Here is a 24,498-nt window from a genome sequence, read left to right as displayed (position 1 = left end):
AAATGCGTGCAGAACAAGTGCAAGTCAAAAGAACATTGCATAAAAATGAAGGAGATAATTTAAGTAATACGTCTAATTCAAAGGTTTTTTTTGTCAATGGGAGCAAAATACTGTTAACGTAAGCTTTCATGGAAATGCACAGAGGTGACTAGGTTAAGTCATTCCGATATAGTGAAGCAATAGAATAAAGCGAACTTTATATCGAGATGAAAACAAGTTTATATTTCTCATGTTCAAGTGGCATTATTTGTGCAAATATACCAGTGTTTCATAGGCTTAATGTACCATTGCATTAAGTCAATATTTTTAAGAAATTGGACAAATCATGCACAAGTATTATTGTCATGGTTTGACATCAGCTGGCTCAATTATGAGCTTTATGTGCTTGCATACAATTGGATTCAAAGTAATTGCTTCTGCCCTATCAGAGTGATAACTTGGTTTTGCTTTAGGTGTTTGTAATAGAATTTGCTGGTGGTTTCACTGAGTAATATGAGAGGAGCATTGTCAGCATTCGGGGACAGGACAGGTTGCAGGTTTGGAGCAACCCATTCACGTTGTTTTAGATTTTGTTGTTCATATTGGCTGAACTATGTTCAGTGGGGACAAGACCAGTTATATGGTGAGCTTAAGCCCATAAGACCATATGAATTAGGAGCAGAAGTAGGCCATTCGGCCCATCGAGCCTGCTCTGCCATTCAGTAAGATCATGGCTGATCTGTTTCTGTCTCAAATTCCACACTCCCATCCACCTCCGATCATCTTGCCTAACAAGAATCTATTGACCTCCACCTTAAAAATATTCAATGTCCCCGCCTCCACCACCTTCTGAGGCAGAGAATTCCAAAGTCGCACAACCAACTGAGAGAAAACATTTCTCCTTGTTTCTGTCCTAAAAGGGCGACCCCTAATTTTCAAACAGTGCTCCCAAGTTCTGGACTCACCCACAAGACGAAACAAATCAGTTCAGGATCTTATATACTTCAATCAAGTCTCCCCTCATTCTTCTAAACTCCAGCGAAAACAAGTCTGACCAACCTTTCCTCATAGGACAACTCGCTCATTCCAGTTTTCAATCTAGCAAACCTCTTCTGAACCGCCTCCAACGCATTCACATCTTTCCTTAAATAAGGAGACCAAAACTGCACACAGTATTCGAGATGTGGTCTCACCAATGCCCTGTATAACTGAAGTATAACATCCTTACTTTTATTTTCAATTCCTCTTTTAATAAAGGATATCATTCCATTAGCCTTCTTTATTACTTGCTGCACCCTGCATGCTAACTTTTTCTGACTAATGCACTAGAACACCTAGATCCCTCTGCACCATGGAATTCTGCAGTCGTTCTCCATTTAAGAAATACTCTGCTTTTTTATTCTTCCTGCCAAAGTGAATAACTTCACATTTTCCCACATTATACTCCATCTGCCAGATTTTTTCCCACTCACTCAACCGATCTATATTGATCTGCAACCTCCTTATGTCCTCTTCACAACATACTTTCCTACCTATTTTTGTGTCATCTGCAAATTTAGCTTCGATGCCATCACTTCCCTCATCTAAATCATTGATATAAATTGTAAAATGTTGTGGCCCAGCACAGACCCCTGCAGGACTCCACTCGTCACATCCTTCCAATCAGAAAAGGACCCATTTATGCATTAACTCTGTTTTCTACCAGCCAGCCAATCTTCTATCCATGCTAATATGTTACTTCCTACACCATGAGCTCCTACTTTGTGCAATAACCTTTTATGTGGCATCTTGTTAAATGCCTTCTGGAAATTCAAGTACAGTACGTCAACGGGCTCCCCTTAATCCACAGCATATGTTACTCCTTCAAAGAACTCCAATAAATTTGGTTAAACATGATTTCCCTTTCACAAAACCATGCTAACTATTCTGATTACCTTGAGTTTTTCAAAGTGCCCAGCTATAGCCTCCTTAATGATCGATTCTAACACTTTCCCCATGACAAATGTCAAGCCAACTGATTTATAGTTACCTGTTTTCTGCCTCCCCCCCCACTTCTTGGGGGAGAGGCAGAAAGAAGGAAACTATAGGCCAGTTAGCCTATTGCAGTAGCTGAACTAAATACTTCAGGGAACATGCGCATCTGCTGATGCGCGGGTCTGGGGTGTGCATGTGTGTACGCCACATTGAGCTTGCACTTATATAGCGCTTTCTGCAAATTTAGAACCCCCTAAAGCGCTTTACAGCCAATGAAGTACTTTTGAAGTGTGGTCACTGTCTTTCCACTTATTCTTCATCTATTTCAATATCATTCATTTATTTCAAAGAGCGGAGGAGTTGTCTCAGTATCCTGGGCCAATATTTATCCCACACACTGCACCTGAAAGAGATTTATCTGGTCATTATCTCATTACTGTTTGTGGGAGCTTGCTGTGTGCAAATTGGCTGCCATGTTTTCTACATTACAACAGTTACAACATTTCAAAAAGTACTTTGTTGGCTGTAAAGCACATTGATAGGTGCTGAGATTGTGAAAGATGCTATATAAATGCAAGTTCTTTTCTTTCTCTCTCCCTTGCTTTTTCTCTCTTGCTCCCACTTTCTTGTTCCCTCTTTCTTGATTCCACTTTCTAGTTTCTATTTTCTCGATTCCTCTCCAATTCTTTTCCTCTCATTTTCTCTCTGTCTCTTGCTACATTTCTCTCCCTGTCTTTCTCTCTCTCCCTTTCTCACCCTTTCCCTCCCTTTCTTTCTCTCTTTCTCAACACAACATGTCTCTTGTCCGGCAACTGGATGAAACATAATTTTTATTTTAACTCTTTAACGGGCCTTATTTTTCATGAAGCATTTGGCAAACTTTCACTTGTAAGCAGTGGAGTGGTGCCAGTTTCATCAAAATGCATCATTGTGTTGCCGTGTGTGACCACATTGTGATAAGACCAGTACAAGGCTCTTAACTGTTCTCCTTTCCCGAACAATAAGAGGTTTGCCAAAAGTTTTCGTCATGAGGCCAAGCCCTTTTTTTATAACAAATGCATTTTTTTTCCTCAGTTCTATTGCACCATTTCAAAATGGACAACAAATAGTCCATGGCCAGTGAATGACCTATAATTTGAGTCAAACACATTCCACAGGGGGATAAAAGCTTCTTTTAGCTGATAAATCTTCAGCATCTAATGACAACAACTTGCATTTATATAGCATCTTTAACATAGTAAAAAGGCCCCAAGGTGCTTCGCAGAAATGATTATCAAAGAAAATTTGACACCAAGCCACATAAGGGGATATTAGAACAGGTGACCAAAAGCTTGGTCAAAGAAGTTGGTTCTAAGGAGCGTTTTAAAGGAGGAGAGAGATGTAGAGAGGCTATGAGGTTTAGGGAGTGAATTCCATAGCTTAGGACCCAGGCAGATGTGGGCGTGGCTGCCAATAGTGGGGCGATGAAAATTGGGAATGTGCAAGAGACCAGAATTGGAGGAGCGCAGAGATATCAGAGGGTTGTAGGGCTGGAGCAAGCTGCAGAGATAGGGAGGGGCGAGGCCATGGAGAGATTTGAAAACACTTGTTATAGTGCAACACTGCCTCCGATGCTCAGTGGTACGGGAGCCAACCCCTTGACAATGATGACCTGTTGCCATTACCATGGATAATGATGGATGTTGGGGGTGAAAGCCTTTTCAAGAAGGATATATACAGACTGCTGGTCTTTGCCAGGTCCTGAACCTTGTGAAGGAAAGAAAGAACATGCATTTATATAGTGCCTTTCACAACCTCATGACGTCCTAAAGTGCTTTACAGCCAGGTTATGAAGTGTAGTCACTGTTGCAATGTAGGAAACGTGCCAACCAATTTGAGCACAGGAAGATCCCACAAACAGCAGTGTGATAACTACCAACTAATCTGATGTTGGAAGGATAAATATTGGCCCAGGATACTGGGGAGAACTTGTCGAGGCCTTGGTTTTAACGTCTCATCTCCCTCAGTACTGCTCCGGGAGTGGATTACATGCTGAAGTCACTGCAGTGGGACGTGAACCCGTGACCGCCTAACTCAGAGGTGAGAGTGATGCCCATGGCTGACTCCTAATCGGGTTTTAATCATGCTGCTTGGTATACAAACAGAAAAAAAATTGCTTTGTGATTCTTTCGACCTCACAGTGCCAGCTCTGATACAGACTGAATGCAACTGTGTGGATATTGTGACATTTCATCTATATGAGTACTATATATGACAGCAACATATCGAGATCATAATTAATGTTGTTATCCTTCAGAGTTGTTAAGACAGCGAAGACCATCATCTCCAAAAACCTAGGTTGATGCTCCCAAGGCAGTACTGAGGGAGTGCTGCACTGTCAGAGGTGCCATCTTTCTGTTGAGATTTTAAACAGAGGCCCCGTCTGCCCTCTTGGGTGGATGTAAAGATCCCATGGCACTATTTTGAAGAAGAGCAGGAAAGTTCTCCCCAGTGTCCTGCGCAACATTTGTCCCTCAACCAACATCACTAAAACAGATAATCTGGTTATTATCATATTGCCGTTGGTGGGAGCTTGCTGTGTGCAAATTGGCTGCTGCATTTCTACATTACAACAGTGACTACACTTCACAAGTACTTGATTAACCCTGAAGTGCTTTGGGATGTCCTGAGGTTGTGAAGGGTGCTATATAAATGCAAATCTTTTTTCACCATTTGCAGCTTCTCCCAAAATCTTAGTGCAATTCCTTGTAAACAATAGTTTGTTTAAGACCAGAGGTCACGGCCATTGATACATTTATTGAGGCATTTTAACAATGACTCTGTGTCCCGTCTCAGACTTCCAATTCAGAGCAAACTCAGAAGTGTAAAAAGGTATGAAAGACGTGCCATTAGGAGGATGGAACATAAGTTAGTTACTTGTTTTCAACTGACATGCTACACTGTAACAAATTCTGATACCACTCAGAAAGGTCAAGAACAGTCATGTTCACAATGCAATTACGCAAAGGAACTGTCACATGTTGTTTAGATTTTCTAGGCTATTTCGCATTTATAAAGCAATATTGCAATTTCCACTTTACCTTATTATAAAGTATAACTTCATCGTTCGTTATTCAAGTGAGACAATTTGTTGTTATAGAATCATAGAATGATACAGCACAGAAGGAGGACTTTCAGCCCATTGTGCCTATGCTAGCTCTTTGATAGAGCTTTCCAATTAGTCGCACTTCCCCTGTTTGTTGCCTATAGCCCTGCAAATTTTGCCTTTTCGAGTCTGTATCCAGTTCTTTTGTGAATGTAACTATAGAATCTACTTCCAACACCATTTCAGGCAATTGTCTTGTGTTTAGTTGGTGTTGGTTTGGAGCTAAAGCAAAAAAGAAAAAAGTGCAGGGATATGGGGAAAGAGCTGGGGAGTGGGGGAAACTGGATTGTTCTTCAAAAAAACTGGTGCAGTCTTGATGGCCGAATGGCCTCCTTCTGTACTGTACTATTCTATGAACTAACATTCATCTAGCATCTTATTACGTCTTGAAGATGCCCCAAAGTGTTTGACAACCGTAAGAACATAAGGAATAACAGCAGGAGTAGGCTATTCAGCCCTTCGAGCCTGCTGCACAGATCATGACCGATCTTCCACCTCAACTGCACCTTCCCAAACTATTCCCATATCCCGCATTCCCTGAGAGTCCAAAAATCAATAGATCTCAATATATTCAATGATTGAGCATCCACAGCCCTCTGGGGTGGAGAATTCCAAAGAACAACAACACTTTGAGGGAAGAAATTTCTCCTTATCTCACTCCGAAGTGAGACTTCGTTCATTAGACTTTGGGATGATTGGCTGCTGCATTTCCTACATTACAACAGTAATTAGACTTCAAAAGTGCTACATTGACTGTGAAGCATTTTGGGATATGCTGAGGTCCTGAAAGGCGCTAGATAAATGCAATTATATACAATTGCTGTAAGACTTCAGTCTCAAACCAGTCACTGTGGGTCTTGAATCCACAGGCAAATGTGGCATGCAATTTGTGTACAAGAAGATCCCACAAACAATGCAATGAATGACCACGTGATCTGTCTTGGTAATGTTACTGCAGGGAGCAATGTTGGCTAGGAGGACACCAGGAGAGTTCCTTGCCATGGAATCTTGTACGTTCACCCAAGCCAGGTGCCTTTGGTTTAATGCCTCACCTACCAGATGGCACCTTTTACAGGACACTGCTCCCTCAGTGAACAGTTGGCCTACATTACAAACTGCAATCCGTAGCTGGGCTTCAATGCTCAATGTCCTGACTTGGGCCAGAGCGCTTTCAACTGAGCCAAGCTGGCCTTTACATGTTCAATCCAGTTTGAAAATTACCAAATGTGAAAATGTTATGAACTTCTGTTAAAGTAATAGAAGTGAAAATCAGTGATTCAATGTGACTTTGGAATGCGCTGCCTGAAAGGGAGGTGGAAGCAGATTCGACAGTAACTTTCAAAAGCAAATTTGGATAAATACTTGAAGGAGAAAAAGTGGCAGGGATATAGGGAAAGAGCTGGAGGGAAAGTGGGACTAATTGGATAGCTCTATCCAAGAGCCAGCGCAGATATGATGGGCGGAATGGCCTCCTTCTGACCTGCTCAGTCTTTCTTCCTATTCATGGGTTCATATAATGATGCAGCTTCTGCAGAATTTCCACTGCTGAGCTCAGATCAATGGGAGAATTGAATCCACATTCTCGCACTCTATGGCAGTAAGTCCTCCATTACCGATATTTCCTACTTGGCTTTAATTATTCACTTTCCCTATGGAGATCCATCCTTTAGTGCTTTCTACTCTGAAGGTGTTACGCAGGCCTGCTTAGGTACATCGCACAACTGCTCCCTTCATGTGCACAGATGCTGGTGCCTTGCAAGATTGACCTAAAGTGGCCGCGAGCTTGACAAAACAGAAGACTCAAAATGGCAGTCCTCCCATGGTAGGAATAATGAGTAATTAAAGCAGAGTGCTTAAGCATGTTTGTCTTGGTTTAGTTGGTAGCACTCCTGCCTCTTGAGTCAGACGCTTATGGGTTCAAGCCCCACTCCAGGTGTTTGATGTTAGCTTTTGGTGGGGGCCTGCTATCTGGTGGACACCCCATTCAAGTTTCCTGTCTATTGACAGAGAGCAGGGATATAGTGTTCATTCACTGAGTGGTGTTCCCCAGGAGTCTGTACAGGGGCCTCAGCTTTCTACCATATTTAACAATGACTTAGATGAAGGAATAGAGAATTGTATATTTAAATTTGCAGCTAAATGATGAGGCACAGTGGTCAGCAGCAGAAACTTACAAAGGGACATTGAGAGATGGAGTGAGTGGGAAGAATAGTGGCAGATGGACTTTAATGTGGGAAAGTCTGAGATTATTTACTTTGAATCTGAGAAAGACAAATTGGAATATTTTCTTAATGGCGAGGAATAAGGAGCTGCAGAGGATCGAAGGGGTTTGGTTATCCATGTACACAAATCATTGTGTTTTGTGTTGTGCAGTAGATTTCAATCAAAAAGGCTGATGGACTTTGTCTCAAGATCATTGAAATTCAAAAGTGAGGAAGTGATGCCTCAGTTGTACAGAGCCTTGGTCAGGTTCCATCTGGAGCACTGCGTTCAGTTTTAGACACCGAAAAATGGTTAAATTACAAAGTTGATTGCATAGTCTAGGCTTGTATTTCCTTGAGTACAGAAGATTAAAGGGGGATTAAATTGAGGTGTTTAAGATGATTAAAGGAGTTGATAGGGTAGATAGAAAGATATATTTGCCTTGTCACTCACCTGAATGGTACCAAGGCTTAATTAGGAAGGCAGGTTGCTTAAACTTGACTTGTATTCCCTTGAGTTTATAAGATTTTTGGGTGATCATAATCAAGGTATTTATAAATGAATAGCGTAGAATCAGAGAAATTGTGTCCTCTGGTGGAGGAATCCAGAACAAGGGGTATAATTAAATGAGAGCTAAACCATTTAGCAGTGAAGTCAGGAAGTACTTTTCTCAAACAAAGGTTAGTGGAAATCTGGAATTCTGTTTCTCCAAAAGGCTATAAATGCTCGGGGTCAATTAAAATTTTCAAGACTGAGATCAATAGATTTATTTTGTTGGGTAAGTGTGTCAAGGGATATGGAACAAAGGCGGGTAAATGGTGTTGCAGTACAGATCAATCATGATCTAATAGAATGGTGGAACAGATTCGAGGGGCTGAATGGTTCCTCTGTTTCTGTGCTGTACTTGGCTTCTGATGCCTCAAGAAGAAATTTTGACCTTGTCAACCTTGTAGAAAATACAAATGTTTTAGGTAATAAATATTACCCCTTTATAAAATACCTAGGCAGCAGTAAGTGTGGGACAATTTCCCTCGCTCTCTGGTGATCAGTTATTAGCTCAAGACTTAGAATTTTACATCTGGTCAGGCTAGCCCTCTTTTTTGAAACATTGAAGCTGAGGTTTTTTGATATAGGCCTCGCTGAAGACAGTTTAACTTGTGCATTACTGCCGACATTAAATAATTTCCAGTCCAATTTCCTTTAAAAGAATCCCAAATGCCCTGGCTTAGTTACAACTTGAGTAAAAAGCAATAATGTGGAAATGTTATAATTTGAAACAGAATCAATTTATTTACATTGGAGCACTTTTGCTGGCTGTAGGAGTTGCCTTTGTCTTGAATTCACTCTGTTGTTTTCACAAGAGTGTACGTTAAGACCGACATTTTCTTCCTCATGTCAGGGGTAGAAGCGCAAGGCAAAATATATTGCAACCACCGATCAAATAAACAAGGGCGCTGGATGAAAGAATATCAAATTGAAGAGGGCTGATTGAAAAGCATGTAATTTTGCATATACAGTCAGGACACAGGATTAGGAAGTAGGAATCCTGAAGGACTTACATTTTCCTTTAGTTTCCCGACGCTTCTTAAAGCAAGTTATGGTACCCATTCAACTACTAGGAGGGAGCTATTGACCATACACATCTGATTGAAGATGACCTGGGGAATTTAGCAAAATACGCAAAGAAAACTATTATACACATCCCTGATTTTTGTTCTTTGATTTGCATTGCTTCACAATAGGTGTCAGTGCCTTTAGCTGTCTAGGCACTAAGCTCTGGAATTTCTTCGCCTAACCTCTCAACTCACTCTCCTTTTAAAACTCTCCTTAAAACCTATCACTTTGACCAAGCTTTTGGTCACCTGTCCTAATATCACCTTATGTGGCTCACTGTTACGTTTTGTCTGATAACACTCCTGTGAAGCGCCTTTAGAAATTTTTACTACATTGAGGGCGCTATATAAATGCAGATTGTCACAGTTATTCTGTTTTGGTAATGCAAGTTTATTTTTGTCCTCACAGATGTCATGGCGGCCTCTGTATCGCAGCTCAAAGTTCCGTCACGTGTATGGCAAGCCCGCCACGAAGGAGAATTGCTATGATGGGATTTCCATCACCAGGAGTGTTCAAGACAACTATTTCTGTTCAGTGAATCCAAAGTTCATCGCTGTTGTGACTGAGTGTGCAGGAGGCGGAGCTTTCTATGTCATACCCATTGGTCAGGTATGAACTACAAACTTTTGGCGTGAAAATGAAAGCCATATTTACGGTTGATTAATCACCGATCGCTTGACACCCGAGTTCCAGTAAGCATTGCTGTTTTGCTCACTTGCCGTGTTGTCTCTCCGCTATTTACTAAGTGATCTCTTTTCTACGTGAGATGAATTCTCCATTCGCAAAAAGAAAATATGCTCTGTAGGCCGTGAAGTCCAAACAAAGGCACTATCGTCCACCTTTCTACAACTCCTTTTGTTAATTTATGTTTATGTTGAGTTTACACCATAGAAACAGGCCATTTCGCCCAACAGGTCCATTGCCAGAGTCCACACGAGCCTCTTCCCACCCCTCTTCCTCTCATCCACACAACATATCTTACTCTTCCTTTCTCCTGCATGTATTTACCTAGATTCTGCCTAAACGCAACTACACTGTTCACTTCAACCACTCCCTATGGTAGCCAGTTCCACATACTCGGCACTGTCTGGGTAAAGAAGTTTCTACTGAATTTCCAATTAGATTTATTAGTGATTATCTTATATTTATGGCCCTTAGTTTTGGTCTCCCCACACAAGTGCAAACATTTTCTCCATATTTACCCTATCAAACCCTTTCATTATTTTAAAAACACCTAACAGGTCACCCCTCAGCCTTCTCATAGAATCACAGAATGGTTACAGCACAGAAGGAGGCCATTCAGCCCATTGTATCATGCCAGCTCTCTGCAAGAGCCTTTTCCCAGTAGTCCTGCAAATTTTTTCTCTTTGGATAATTGTCCAATTCCCTTCTGAAGGCCTCGATCGAATCAGCCTCCACCACACTCTCAGGCAGTGCATTCCAGATCTGAACCACTCACTGCATAAAAATGTTTTTTCCCGTGTCACCTCGGGTTCTTTTGCCGTTCACTTTTAATTGGTGTTCTTTGGCCAATGGGAACAGTTTTTCCCCATCTTCTCTGTGCAGACCCCTCATGATTTTGAACATCTTGATCAAATCTCCTCTTAATCTTCTCTTCTTCAAGGTGAACAGGCCCAACTGCTCCAACTTATCCACCTAACTGAAGTTCTTCATTCCTGAAACCATTCTTGTGAATCTTTTCTGTACCCTCTCGAATGCCTTAACATCCTTCCTAAGGTTTGGTGCCCAGAACTGGACACAAAGCTCCAGTTTGAGGCCGAGCCAGTGTTTTTTTACAGGTTTATCATAGCTTCCTTGTATTTGTAAACTATGCCCCTAGCTATAAATCCCAGGATCCCATGTGCTTTATCAACTGATTTCTCAAGTTGCCCTGCAACCTTCAATGATAATAAAAAGAAAGTGCTGGAAATACTCAGCAGCATTGGCAGCATCTGTGGAACAAGAAGCAGAGTTAACGTTTCAGGTCTGTGACCTTTCATCAGAACCCTTGAATGCAACCTTCAATGATTTGTGCACATATACCCCCAGGTCCCTTTGCTCCTGCACCCCCTTTAGAATAATACCCTCTAATTTATATTGCCTCTCCTCATTCTTCCTACCAAAATGAATCACTTCTAAGTCTCTAATCATTTTGATCTGTGGGTTAGTTATCAGCATGACTGCAATTAATGCTGATGTACGTCAATCTGGATATTTCTTCCACAGTCTGCAGTTAAATGGATCACTTGAAATTTTTGAAAGACAGCCATATGTCTTGTTACAGAAGTGGGTGAAGGGTGTGACATTGTTTTTGAAAGTAGTGTCAATTGGGCTCACAGTGAATTGGTCGCTGGTTTTCTGCATACTTGGATTTTCTTCACCATTGAAGTCAGTGGGGAAAAATAAATCGGACGAGCAACCTTTCGTACACAAGACATTGAGGCCGGAATTTTACAGCCTCCCACAGGAGCGGGCTGGTTGCCGGGGGGTGTGGGGTGTGGGGGGGAGGGGCTCATAAAATTGAGTGGGAGGCAGGGGTGGTGCCGTTCCCGCTGCCTTCCTGCCGCTGCTGCAATTTTACCAGGGGCAGCAGTGGCATGGAAGGGCCCGCCCGCCCCAGCCCAATCGAGGCCCTTAACTGGCCAATTAACTGAGGTCCCCAGTTTGCGGCCTTCTTGCAGGCTGGAGGGAGGGGGTGCTCTCCTGATCAGGCACCCTGTGCCCCACGGAGGCCCCATTCCCACCCACCCCCACCATGGCCCAACAGCCCCCACTGCACTGATTGATTGGAATTGAAGTCTTTATGTTTCCATTCGATGTTCTGTTTCATATTTTCTGATGCTTTGACCTCCAAGATCTACTTTAGGTAGTTACTGAGGACAAAATCTATAGATTTCCTGTCAACAATTAATTGCTTTCTTCTAGTTGATCACAAGAAATGACTACTGATAATAATTTCCACAGATATAGAAACAGACATTGGACGCCTAGATAATGCAGTGAAGCAGGGAAGGGACTCCGATTACTTCTTAAATTCTGATTTAAAAAAAACAAAATACTGCGAATGCTGGGCATCTGAAATAAGAACACTAGATGCTGGAAATACACAGCAGGTCAGGCAGCATCTGTGGAGAGAGAAACAGAGGGCAGGATTTTTGGTTTTGGATTGGGACCCTGAAATCAGGGAGAAATGGGAGTCACAACACCACACTGTGAGGGAAACAGTCACCCTGGCAGTGATTTTCCCTGAATTGGCCAATTAGTGGCCAATGGGCAGGCTCACCATCCAATTAAAGATGGTGGATAGGCTCTCGAAGCTGGAGGGCTAATAGATGAAGCTTGCAGTTCAGGTAAGGGAGAAAGATGGTGCCCTCTCTCCTACTTTTTAAATCTCTCTAAATTAAAAAAAAAATGCCCTCAACTGCCAGGTCAGCTGCAGCCGTGGCCAGGCAGGCAGGGCCTCAAAGCCTTCCTGGAGTGCTGCCCCCACCTTGCTCCCCCGGTCTGCCTCCTGGAGGTAGCTTCCAGGCGGCTGGCCTAGTCCCCAAGTCCAGTCGGCCTCTGATGATAGGCCTAATTTGACCTTTAAGCCCCCTCAATGGGCTACCCACAGCTTAGAGGTGGCTGGCCTTGACAACCTCCATCCGCCTCTGGGAAAATGGCCTAGGGGCGGGATGATACCAGCAAACTGGCACACAGGCCAATGGCACAGATTTTCCTACCTGCCCACCTCCGAAAACGCCCTTATCGGTCAAGGGGGAGTGAAATTCCTGCCCAGTGTTAACGTTTCAGGTCGATAGTCTTTCATCAAAACTTCGTGGTGACCACAAGGTGGTAGATGCAGCATTGGTGGGGCCATTGGAAGGTCAAGGGGAAATGGTTGGTCTTTCTCTTGCTGCACAGTCATTGCCTGGCATTAATGTGGAACGGAAGGTCATCGACCTGAAACCTTAAGTCTGTTTTTCTCTCCACAGATGCTGCCTGACCTGATGAGTATTTCCAACATTAAAATTTTTTTATTTTTTAAATTCTGACATGCGCTTCAGCACACAAAGATCTGCATGGTCTTTTCAACCTTCATTTGGTGGAAACTCTGCTTCTGGAGATTAGTGTCAATGATGAGGGCTTCCAGTACAATCAGCAAGAGAAGAGGTGAGAGGAGCTTCCCTCGACATCAAGGCAGCATTTGACTGAGTATGAAGCAAAGGAGTCCTAGCAAAATTCAAGTCAATGTGGAGGGGTGGGGAGGTGCAAAGGCAAACTTGTCCAACGGCTCAGTGGTAGCAATCCTGCTGCTGACTCAGAAAGCCATGTGTTCAAGTCCCACTCCAGTAACATAACTACTTAATCCAGGTTGACAGTCCCAGTGTAGTACTGTGCGACTGCAACACTGTTGGCAGTGCTGTCATTTGGATGAGATGCTAAACCAAGGCCCTGTTTAGGTGGACATGGGAGAACCCATGAATACTATTTCAAAGAAGAGCAGGGGAGTTCTCGCAGGAGCCCTGACCAATATTTATCAGAAATCAGATACTCTGCTCATTATCTCATTGCTGTTTGTGGGATCTTGCTGTACACAAACTGGCTGCTGCATTTCCTACATTACAACAGGGACCATACTTCAAAAGTGCTTCATTGACTATAAAGTGCTTTGAGTTGTTCTGAGGTCATAAAAGGTTCTATATAAATGCACATCTTTCTCTCCATGTTAGTCTGGGGTTGTGTTTACACTTTAGAAACTCGTTTTCTTTAATGTTCCAACGGAGTTCGTGACCTTGATGTGAACATCAGAAATGGATGCAAATTACCTAATTATTATATATTTTTGGTGTCAACAGGAAGAGAATTCAACCTTATAATCTGCATTAGAGACAGCCTTACATTGACCCAGTATTGAATTTGTGTTTACTTTAATAAAAGCATTTTAGGCTGTTATTAGTGGAGGCTGTGAGCAAGTCACTATACCAAATCCTACTGCTCTGAAGTTTCCTGTAATGTTCCATGACCAGTTTATTTCTGCCCTTTTGTCCATGTTTCCAAGTGATGACGCATCATAACCTTGTTAAGGTGGTTTGATTTGACCATTTATTGTCCCTCTGTACTTTGCAGGGTTTTGAATGTCAAATATTTTAACATGAACATTTTTCTGTTAATAGACAGGAAAATTTGATCCACTTCAGCCAAAGGTCTGTGGTCACAAAGCAAATGTGCTGGACATCAAATGGAGTCCATTTGACGATTACATCATTGCTTCCAGCTCTGAAGATTGCACAGTAAGCCATTAGTTCCTCATATTTCCTTCTATTTTTGCCTGGCGGGGAAAGATAACCAATAAAATCAACAGTGGAGCCATTTTTGATATTTACTTGGACTTCCAGAAGGCTTTTTGACAAAGTTCCACATGAAAGTCTCACTAAAGTGAAATCCACCGGAAACCCACTATAATGTGGGACATCACATGCATTGGCAAAGGTGTAGAGAAGAGCAACAAGAATATGGTGAAGTACGAAGGGGATTAAGGAAATATTAGAGCAGTTGAAGCCTTAAAGTCTATAAAGGAGATATTAAGAGGCAACGGCAGTGCAGTAACATCGTCTGTCTCCGTTCCTGTCCAGTTTATCTGTTAAAACCGTCATCCTTGTTACCTCTACATTCGACTATTCCAATGCTCCCCTGGACAGCTTTCCATCCCTTGTAAACTTCAACTCATTCACAGCTCCATTGCCTGTATCCATACTCGCATCGTCCCGTTCACCCATCATCCCTGTGCACATTGACCTACATTGGCTCCTGTTCCGGAAATGCCTCAATTTTAAAATTCTCATCCTTGTTTTCAAATCCCTTTCTGGCCTCTTCCCTCTCTATCTCTGTAATCTGTTCCAGCTCTACAACCTTGGGGAAATTGTGTTTGACAAATCTGTTAGAGTTATTTTTGAGGCATAACTAGCAGGCTGGTTAGGGAGAACCTGTGGATGTAGTGTATTGGGATTTTCAAAAAGCATTTGACTAGAGATTATTGCACAAACGTAGGGCTCATGGAATTGAGGTCAATATATTACCATAGATTGAGGATTGGTTAACGGACAGAGAATAGACAGTGGGAGTAAATGGGTCATTTTCGGGTTGGCAGGCTGTAAATAGTGGGGTACCACAAGGATCAGTGCTTGAGCCTCAGCTATGTACAATCTATATTAATGACTTAGATGAGGAGATCTGATGCAAGGTATTCAACTTTGCTGACAGCACAAAGCTATGTGGAAAAGTAAGCTGTGAGGAAGACGCAAAGAGTCTGCTAAGGGCTATAGACAGGTTAAGTGGGTGGGTAAGAACATGGCAGATTGAATATAACGTGGAGAAATGTGAAGTTATCCACTTTGGCAGAAAAAATAGAAAAGCAGAATACTTTTAAAAAGGTACGAGACTGGGAAATGTTGGTATTCAGAGGGACCTTGGTGTCCTTGTACCCAAATCTTGGAAAATTAACATGCAGGTGTAGCAAGTGATTACGAAAACAAATGATACGTTAGCCTTTTTTACTAAGGGATAGGACTATAAGAGTAAAGAAGTCTTATTGCAATTATATAGAGACTTGATGAAACACGCCTGGAGTACTGTGTGCAGTTTTGGCCTCCTTACCTAAGGAAGGAAATACTTTCCTTAGAGGGTGTGCAATAAAGGTTCGCTAGACTGATTTCTGGGATGAGGGGTTTGTCCTATGAGGAGAGATTGAGTAGGTTCAGCCTATATTCCCTGGAGTTTAGAAGAATGAGAGATGATCTCATTAAAACATATAACATTCTTCCAGGGCTTGATGGAGTAGATGCTTGGAGGATGTTTCTCCTGGCTGGGAAGCATAGAACTAGGGGTCACGGTTTCAGAATAAGGGGCCAGCCATTTAGGACTGAGCTGAGTAGAAATTTCTTCAGTTAGAACGTTGTAAATCTTTGGAATTCTTTACGCCAAAGAGCTGTGGATGCTCAGTCGTTGAGTATATTCAATTCAGAAATCAATAGATTTTGGGATGCTAAGGGATATGGGGAGAGTGTGGGAAGGTGGAGTTGAGGTAGAAGATCAGCCATGATCTTATTGAATGGTGGAGCAGGCTCAAATGACCAAATGGCCTACTCCTGCTGCTATTTCTTTCTTATATTCTTATGTTGTAGCCTTCCGAGATCTCTGCGCTCCTCCAATTCCGGCCTCTTGCACATCCCCAATTTACATCACTCCACCACTGGTGATCTGCCTCCAGCTGCCTGGGCCCTAAGCTCTGGAATTCCCTGTCTAAACCTGTCTGCCTCTCTCTCCTCCTTTAACATGCTCCTTAAAACCTACCTCTTTCTCCAAGCTTTTGGGCACCTGCCCTAATATCGTCTTGTGTGGCTCAGTGCCAGATTTTGTTTGTTAACCGCTCCTGTGAAGCATCTTGGGACATTTTACAGTGGTCTGAATTTTATTTGTGCCCCGCACATCGCGGTGGCGCGCTTTGAAGTCGGCAGCCTGCCTGCAGTGTGCGGCCGCCCCAGGGCTCATTTTAAATGGAGGTGGCGGAGGGGCCGCCCCTGATGATGTAGAGGGGGCAGCCGCCGTGTCCCCGGCAACGGCGTGTGGTGCCACCGTGCAGGCGCCGGCGCCATTTTTAAAGGGCTGCAAGGCCTTTATGAGAGTTTATATTATTTAAAGGTGCTGGTTTGATAAATATTTCAATAAAAGTTTAATTTAACTTTTGAATCCCCTCTCCCATCCCCCCCCTCCCCCCCCAAACTGAGTACTCAATACATAAATTGACCTATCCTCCCAGAAAAACACTTTTGAAATTATGAACTTCGCCCCCCCCCCCCCCCCGAACTTCAGTATCTTTGACCCTCAACCAAGGCCTCACCACCACTGGTAATATCCGGCGGGGCCTTCTCGGCATTGTGGTGGGCTCCTGCTAGCATTTTACGGTCATGACGTCTAGGTGCTAGTAAACTCCAGCCCAGTGTTAAAGTCGCTGTACAAATTCAAGTGTTTGTTGAGCTATATAAAGTATTATATTCCATAGATGAGGTGAACCCAGAATATTATTTTAAACTCAAATCAGGCCAGTGGAACTAGAAAACATTAATTTTTCACTCTTCTTTAGAATACGGCAGATATGGTAGTATTGTGATTATGTTACTGGACGAGACCAGAGGTCTGGACAAATAATCCAGAAGATGTGAGTGAGATCAAATCCAACTGTGTCTGTTGTGGAATTTAAATTCAATTCATTAAATAAAACTGGAATCAAAAGCTAGTATTAATAATGGTGACCAACATTCCTATAAGTTGTGCACAGGCTGCTCACAAATTGTCCTCTTTAAGATACTGCGCATGTGCAGCCATGCAAAAACAATCTAAGGTGGCAGACCTTCAAATGAGCAGGGCGCACACTGAAAATAAATTTAGAAGGGGCATTGATGGCGACCATGAAACTATCAGATTGCTGTAAAGAGCCAACTGTTTCACTAATGACCTTTTTTTAGGGAAGGAAATCTGCTGTCCTCACCTCGTCTGCGCCTATGTGTGACTCCAGACTGAAAGTATTTAACTAACGTAGATATTGTAAATAAGTAAAAATATATTTTCAATATGTTCTAAATTCCTATTTGCTTTCAGAATCTTTTGGAACTGAGCCCTGGGATGCATATTTAGATAATCCCTTATCAAACCTTGCAAAGAGAAAAGTACTTGGCATTTCTCATAACATTGTTCCTAAGATATGGTGCCCAGTATTGTACACAATACTCCAGCTTAGACCTAATCAGAGATATGTAAAGGTTTAGCTTGACTTCTTTGTTTTTGTATTCAATACCTCTGTTTACAAAGTCAAGTATCCCATACGCTTTCTTAACTGGCTTATCAACATGCCCTCTAACCTTCAAAGATTTGTGAATATGCACGCCCAGATGCTTTGCTCTTGTGCCCCCTCAAAATAGTACCATTTAGATTATGCTGCCTCTCCATGTTGTTTCTCCCAAAGTGCATCACTTCACATATATCCACATTAAATTGCATCTGCCATTTGTCTGCCCATTTCTCCAGTCTGGCTGTGACCTCCTGAAGTCTGTTACTAGCCTGCCGGCTATTTACTAAGTTGTCAAGTTTTGTATCATCCACAAACTTTGAAATGGTATCCCCCTCCACCCCTTACCCAAATCTAGGCCATTTATATAACAAGAAATGAAATGGTCCTAATGCCGACCCATGGGGGACCCAACTGCGCACTTCTCTCCAGTAAGAAAAACATCTGTTATAACTATTTTCTTTCTCCAATCCCTTAGCCAATTTTGTACCCAAGTAACAACCATCCCTTTAGTACCAGGCACTTTTATTTTCCGGGTATGTCTGTTTTGTGATATTTTATCAAATGCCTTTTAAAAGTCCATATATAAAACATCTACTACACTTCCCTCATCAAGGGCGGCACAGTAGCGCAGTGGTTAGCACCGCAGCCTCACAGCTCCAGCGACCCGTGTTCGATTCCGGGTACTGCTTGTGTGGAGTTTGCAAGTTCTCCCTGTGACCGTGTGGGTTTTCGCCGGGTGCTCCGGTTTCCTCCCACAGCCAAAGACTTGCAGGTCGATAGGTAAATTGGCCATTATAAATTGCCCCTAGTATAGGTAGGTGGTAGGGAAATATAGGGAAGGTGGGGATGTGGTAGGGATATGGGATTAGTGTAGGATTAGTATAAATGGGTGGTTGATGGTCGGCACAGACTCGGTGGGCCGAAGGACCTGTTACTCTAAATAAATAAATAAATCCCTACTATTACTTCATCAAAGAAGTCAATCAGATTAGTCAGACATTTTCCCTTAACTAATCCATGGTAGTCATCCCTTATTGACCCCTGCTTCTCCAAGTGAGAATTAATTTTGTATATGTATATTGGCAGATAGAAATCACTGACTGTCATACTTTTGTTTGGGAATGCCTATCTGTGAGGTTCAATTACCACAGAGAAGAGAAAGAGCCTACTCCTCTGCTTTGCAAAATTATTACTGAAATTATGCCAGTCACAGAATCCAATGCTGAAGATGATTACGATCAGCTAACAGCACAGACCAGAGTTCCAATATCAGGCTGAGTCTATATGAGGTTTCAATAGTCAATATGCACTTCATGGACCATATTTTGCAGTAGCAAGGCAACTAACAGACTAAGAAAGTGTAAATTAGAGTGGGTGAATTCAATGTCAAATTAGGCACAGAAAGAGACATAAAGAGAGCGAAAGAAGGATAAGAGAAAGAGATAGAAAAGAAAAGTAACATTTAAAATTTTTACATTTTTGATATCTCCAACAACAATTAAAAGCTGAAAGAGTGAGACTACATACTTGTAAAAATAGATTTTCAGTGCCAGAGAGGTGGTTTGGATAGTAATTTACACTTGTCACATTGTTAAAAGGGTACTTAGACTGGAATGGACAAGAATTAATTCTCTGTGATGAGTTTAGTTTGTATCTACAGTGCAAATATAGCAAGTTCATGTCATTTGATGCATGAGACAAGACAGTGAGATTGCATTTTCGCAAAGCTAACTGCGAAACTGTAGCTTTCGGATATCGACATTTAACCGCACATCAGCCTCTCACCTGAAGTTGCTTACCATTTGCAGAAAAATAACAGCGAGCGCCATTAGCCTCTCTCTTACTCTGACAGTAAACTCTGGACCATTAGTTGGGCGAACAAGAAAACCCTTGTAACTCCTCTCAACAAGCCTCTGAGGAATGGACAAAACTCTTGAGAGCTGAAATTTACGAATGAATTTTAATGGAATTTTTAAAAACTTTTTTGGACAGATTAAAATATGGGACATTCCTAAATATGGAGTCTTAAAAAACATAACTAATTCAAAGCTGGACCTTCAAGCTCACTCGCGACGAGTGGGACTCCTAGAATGGCATCCGACAGCGAAAGATATTTTGTTCAGCGCTGGATACGATTACAGGGTAAGGAAAGCAGTTATCTAATCTAGGCTGTAATTCACAAACTAGATATGTAAAACTAATCTCTATTTTATTTAAGTTGGGGCTAGTGGAGTTGGGAACCTGTCCAGTGTGCAGGATACAGGACATTTAATAAACCACGCGAAAGCAGCAGGGTCGCTGATCCCAGGGTGACTGCGTCGCATTCCACCAATCAGCGCTAATGCTGCCCAGGCAGCCCTTGTCAGTCACAGAGAGTGACCAATCACAGACAGGGGTCCCTTACCTTCAGACACAGGTCCTGCCTACCCCGTCTGTCTGATGTGCAGGGAGCCGTCAATCAGAGCTGAGCCATGGACAGATTGGTGGGCCGGATGGAAACCTTTAGCAGGCTGGGTTCTTTCCCGCGGGCTGTATGTTGGACAACCTGATCTAAAATGTGGTGCTTGTGGACGGGAAGCATTAACGGTCATGATGCTTAGTTGTAAGATAACTAAATGGGACAGGATGTATGCTGGGTTTACATGTCCACCATTTGCAGAAATTCATATATTCAGTGAGGTTTTTCTCCTTGGAGGAAGGTATTCCACCAGTTACAAGTTTCCGTTACATGGAAATGCAGGAGAGATCAAAGTTGGATTGATTTAGAAACCCCTGTTTGGTCCTGTTTTCTTTTTCATTTTTTTTGCTTGGGAGGCAAGGGATGAATTATTTGGAAGTTTCAGATTGGTCAGTCCTTGCATTTATCAAAACCTTTCTCTGTGTTCCTTTGTCTCTCTGTCTCTGTCTCTACCTATCTCTCTCTATTTCTGTCTCTACCTATCTCTCTTTATTTCTGTCTCTAGCTATCTCTGTCTCTCTCTCTTTGACTCTCTTTTTGATTCCTTCATGGATGTGGGCATCGCTGGCTAGGACAGCATTTATTGCCCATTCCTAATAGCCCTTGAGAAGGTGGTGGTAAGCTGCCTTCTTGAACTGCTCCAGTCCCAGGGGTGCACTAATAGTGCTGTTAGGAAGGGAGTTCCAGGATTTTACCTAGCGACAGCGAAGAATTGCAATAGTTCCAAGTCAGGATGGTGTGCGGCTTGGAGGGGAACTTGCAGGTGGTGGTGTTCCCATGCATCTGCTGTCCCTGTCCTTCTAGGTAGTAGAGTTTGCGAGTTTGGAAGGTGCTATAAAAGGAGCCTTGATGAGTTTCGACAGTGCATCTTGTAGATGATACACACTGCTGCCATTGTGCGCCAGTGGTGGAGGGAGTGAATGTTGAAAGTGGGGTATGGGGTGCCAATCAAGCAGGCTGCTTTGTCCTGGATGGTGTCAAGCTTCTTGAGTGTTGCTGGAGCTATACCCATCCAGGCAAGTGGAGAGTATTCCATCACACTCCAGTTACTCTGTCCCTGTCTCTCTCCTTGTCTCAACCTCTCTGACTCCATCTGTCTGCATTAATTTAATGTTTTTGTTCCAGGAAATGTTTAATGTGTTTTATGGATTGGACAGTAGAGGGAGCATTTGTGTAATGAGAGAAGTGGTAGCCGAGTTTTCTGAGCTGACTATTCCAGGGCATTCTCAGGATCACTTTCAGAAGGATGTGAAGGCATTGGAGAGGGTGCAGAAAAGATTTACAAGAATGGTTCCAGTGTTGAGGGATTTCAGTTATGTGAATAATTTGGAGAAGCTGGGGTTGTTCTCTTTGGAGATGGGAAAGTTTAGAGGAGATTTGATAGAGGCATTCAAAATCATGAGGGGACTGGACAGAGTAAATAGGGAGAAAGTGTTTCCATTGGCAGAAGGGTTGAGAACCAGAGGACACCGATTTAAATTGAATAGCTAAAGAACCAGAGATGACGTGGGGGAAAGTATTTTTATGAAGTAAGTGGTTAGGATCTGGAGTGTACTGCCTGAGAGTGTGGCGGAGGCAGATTCAATCGTGGCTTTCAAAAGGGTATTGCATAAGCACCTGAAAGGAAAGATTTTGCAGATCGACAAGGAAAGGGCGTTAGTGTGGGACTCGCTGGGTTGCTGTTGCAGAGAGCTGGCATGGACATGACAGGCTGAATGGCCTCCATCTGTGTTGTAACCGTTCTATTATTCAAATTGAACTTAACTAGAAGTTCTCAGAAGAAGTAATAGTGGCTTTATTAAATGCACCTGCCCATCAGATTTTCTTTTTCTCCATTTTTACAGATTATGGTCTGGAACTTGAATTCAGGAGAGCAACTGATTAGGAACCCAGTGAAAATCCTGGACTGTCACAAAGATGTAATTCTCTCCATGTCCTTCAACACTGACGGCAGCCGCTTAGTGACATCCTGCAAAGATAAGAAGATGCGAATCCTTGATAGTCACACAGGAAGGGTTTTACAGGTAAGAACAGAGAACAGGGTTGCTCTGTCAGAAGGAACTGCTGTTTCTGGCATGCCAATTGGAAATACAGAAAGAAAGAATGTGCATTTATATAGTGCCTTTCACAAACTCAGGGCATCACTAAGTACTTTATAGTCAATGAAGTACTTTTTGAAGTGTAGACGCTGCTGTAATGTAGGAAACACAGCAGCCAATTTTCACACAGCAAGATCCCACAAACAGCCATGTGATAATGACGAGATAACCTTTTTTTAGTGATGTTGCATTGAGGGATAAATATTGGCCAGGACACCGGGGAGAACTCCCCTGTTTTTTTTTCGAATATTGACATGGGATTTTTTAACGCCATCCTCTCGGGCCTCCGTTTAATGTTTCATCCAAAAGACGGCACCTCTGACAGTGTAGCACTCCCTCAATACTACACTGGGAATGTCAACCTAGACTTTTGTGCTCAAGTCTCTGGAGTGGAACCAGATTAGTCTATGAAGGTATACTCCATAAGTGCCTAAATTGATGCATGGATGTGCTTACAATCCATTTACTGTTTCCTCGTTTATATAAAAGCAGTAACTTAAATCGGGAGAAAAATATTTGCAAATGACCTCTTGGTTATGGTGATTGCTTTTTAATTTTGGTCAGCAACTGATGTCAATGTCCTGGAGCCTGCGGCGAAATGACGATATGAGATGGCAGGGAAAGGAAGATCAAAAAAGTTTCACTGCTCTTTAAACTTGTTTTTACAGCGATGAGTTCAAAACTTTGACTTCACAATTTGTGGTATTTAGGAAATGATTAATAGCAATGACAACAGTTACCAGAGCAGTCTCTGAAATATCATTGCCTTTCATAAAACATTGTGATTTCCTTGTGTAAAAAAAAAAGTCAGGTAAATTTAGGGGGAAGCAAACTCTGGGTTGGGTGAATGTGGTTTGGTGCTAATGGAATTAAACGTCTGTTGCCTGACAGTTTTTGATAACCTGTCATTTGGGGTCTGGACAAGCGAAGCACGGTGAAAGACAACTTCTTTGCATTTGGCAGTTATTGTATTTTTTATTAAGATTTTTGAAAACCTGTAACAAAGCCCAATGTCACGAATACAGATAATAGCCCAGAATTCACTGGAGTGTGGCATTTTGTGGCATGCCCCAGTAGTATCATCAATCTCTCAGGATCAGCACTGTGTCCCTCGTGTATGTCAGTATGCCATTCCTGACATTCCCTGCATCTTGGTCGTTGTGTCTACCTGTTGCTACAAATGTGAATTTGTGCTAATGACTTGGGGGTTACCAACTTTTGTTGGATGTGTCCCAAGAGTGTTCGCCAAATAACTTCTTTCTCCCCACCTCCAATACGTCTATAACTAATACACAAAAGTGTTCAATGAAAAGAAAAGAAATAAAAACTCAGTTATTTTTAACACCCTTATGATTTACCTCTTGCTCGCTGCCAGAGTCCAGGAGATTAATATTTAATTTCTGGAGACTTTGCAGCAGTCCTGTTGGGTGATGCAGTGATTACCACTACCGAATATGAGCTTGGTTTCAGTTCCCTCCATGGCCTCACCCTTCTCTATCTCTGTAACCTCCTCCAGCCTTACAACTGTCCAAGATCTCTGCGCTCCTCTAATTCTGGCCTCTTGTGCATCCCCGATTTCCATCGCTGCACCATTGACTGCCATGTCTTTAGCTGTTTAGGTCCTAAACTCTGGAATTCCCTCCATAAACCTCTCCACCTCTCTCTCTCTTCTCCTTTAAGATGCTCTTTAAAATCTACCTTTTTGACCAAGCTTTTGGTCGCCTGTCCTAATATCTCCTTAAGTGGCTCGGTGTCAAATTTAATTTGATAATCACACCTGCGAAATGCCTTCAGATGTTATGCTATGTTAAAGAGGCCAAAGTTGAAGAAATACTGAAAGGGAAGGGTGAGGCCATGGTGGGATTTGAAAACAAAGATATGAATTTTAAAATCAAATTGTACAATCTTATTTTTATGTTTTTGAATATTTTGAAAATTTTCTCAGAACATTTTCAGGGGAAAGTGTGACTAAATCTGTATAAAATCAGCTACTACCGAGTTAAGCTGCATTGGGGAATGGGGGATGGCAACTTTTTTCTTCAGGTACCTTATGTGTTATTTAAATGCACCCCGCAAAAACAGTAGATGTGTCTGTATATAAAACTCATTGGACTTTACAGATTTAATCCAGTCATTAAAATGTGAGGTGATTAAGATAATTAAAGCAGCCCATGTTCTATATTTGCTGATGGTTCATTGC

The 24,498-nt window shown here is 42.3% G+C and overlaps 1 protein-coding gene across 3 annotated transcripts in view; it reads left to right on the top strand.

The window, feature by feature from the left end:
* Positions 1-24,498, top strand: part of LOC137369417 (coronin-2A-like) — a 176,903-nt gene that overhangs the window by 133,784 nt on the left and 18,621 nt on the right. For all 3 annotated transcript variants that reach the window (XM_068030603.1, XM_068030602.1, XM_068030604.1), the window contains 4 exons: positions 9,323-9,523; positions 14,071-14,187; positions 19,734-19,883; positions 22,044-22,223. In XM_068030603.1, coding sequence (XP_067886704.1) covers positions 9,323-9,523; positions 14,071-14,187; positions 19,734-19,883; positions 22,044-22,223 — 648 coding nt within the window. The remainder of the gene's footprint in view (positions 1-9,322; positions 9,524-14,070; positions 14,188-19,733; positions 19,884-22,043; positions 22,224-24,498) is intronic.

The sequence above is a fragment of the Heterodontus francisci genome, chromosome 4 (assembly GCF_036365525.1).
Source record: "Heterodontus francisci isolate sHetFra1 chromosome 4, sHetFra1.hap1, whole genome shotgun sequence".
Lineage (NCBI taxonomy): Eukaryota > Metazoa > Chordata > Chondrichthyes > Heterodontiformes > Heterodontidae > Heterodontus > Heterodontus francisci.
The sequence above is the reverse complement of the archived record's forward strand: the minus strand, read 5'-3'. Positions and strand labels throughout refer to the sequence as shown.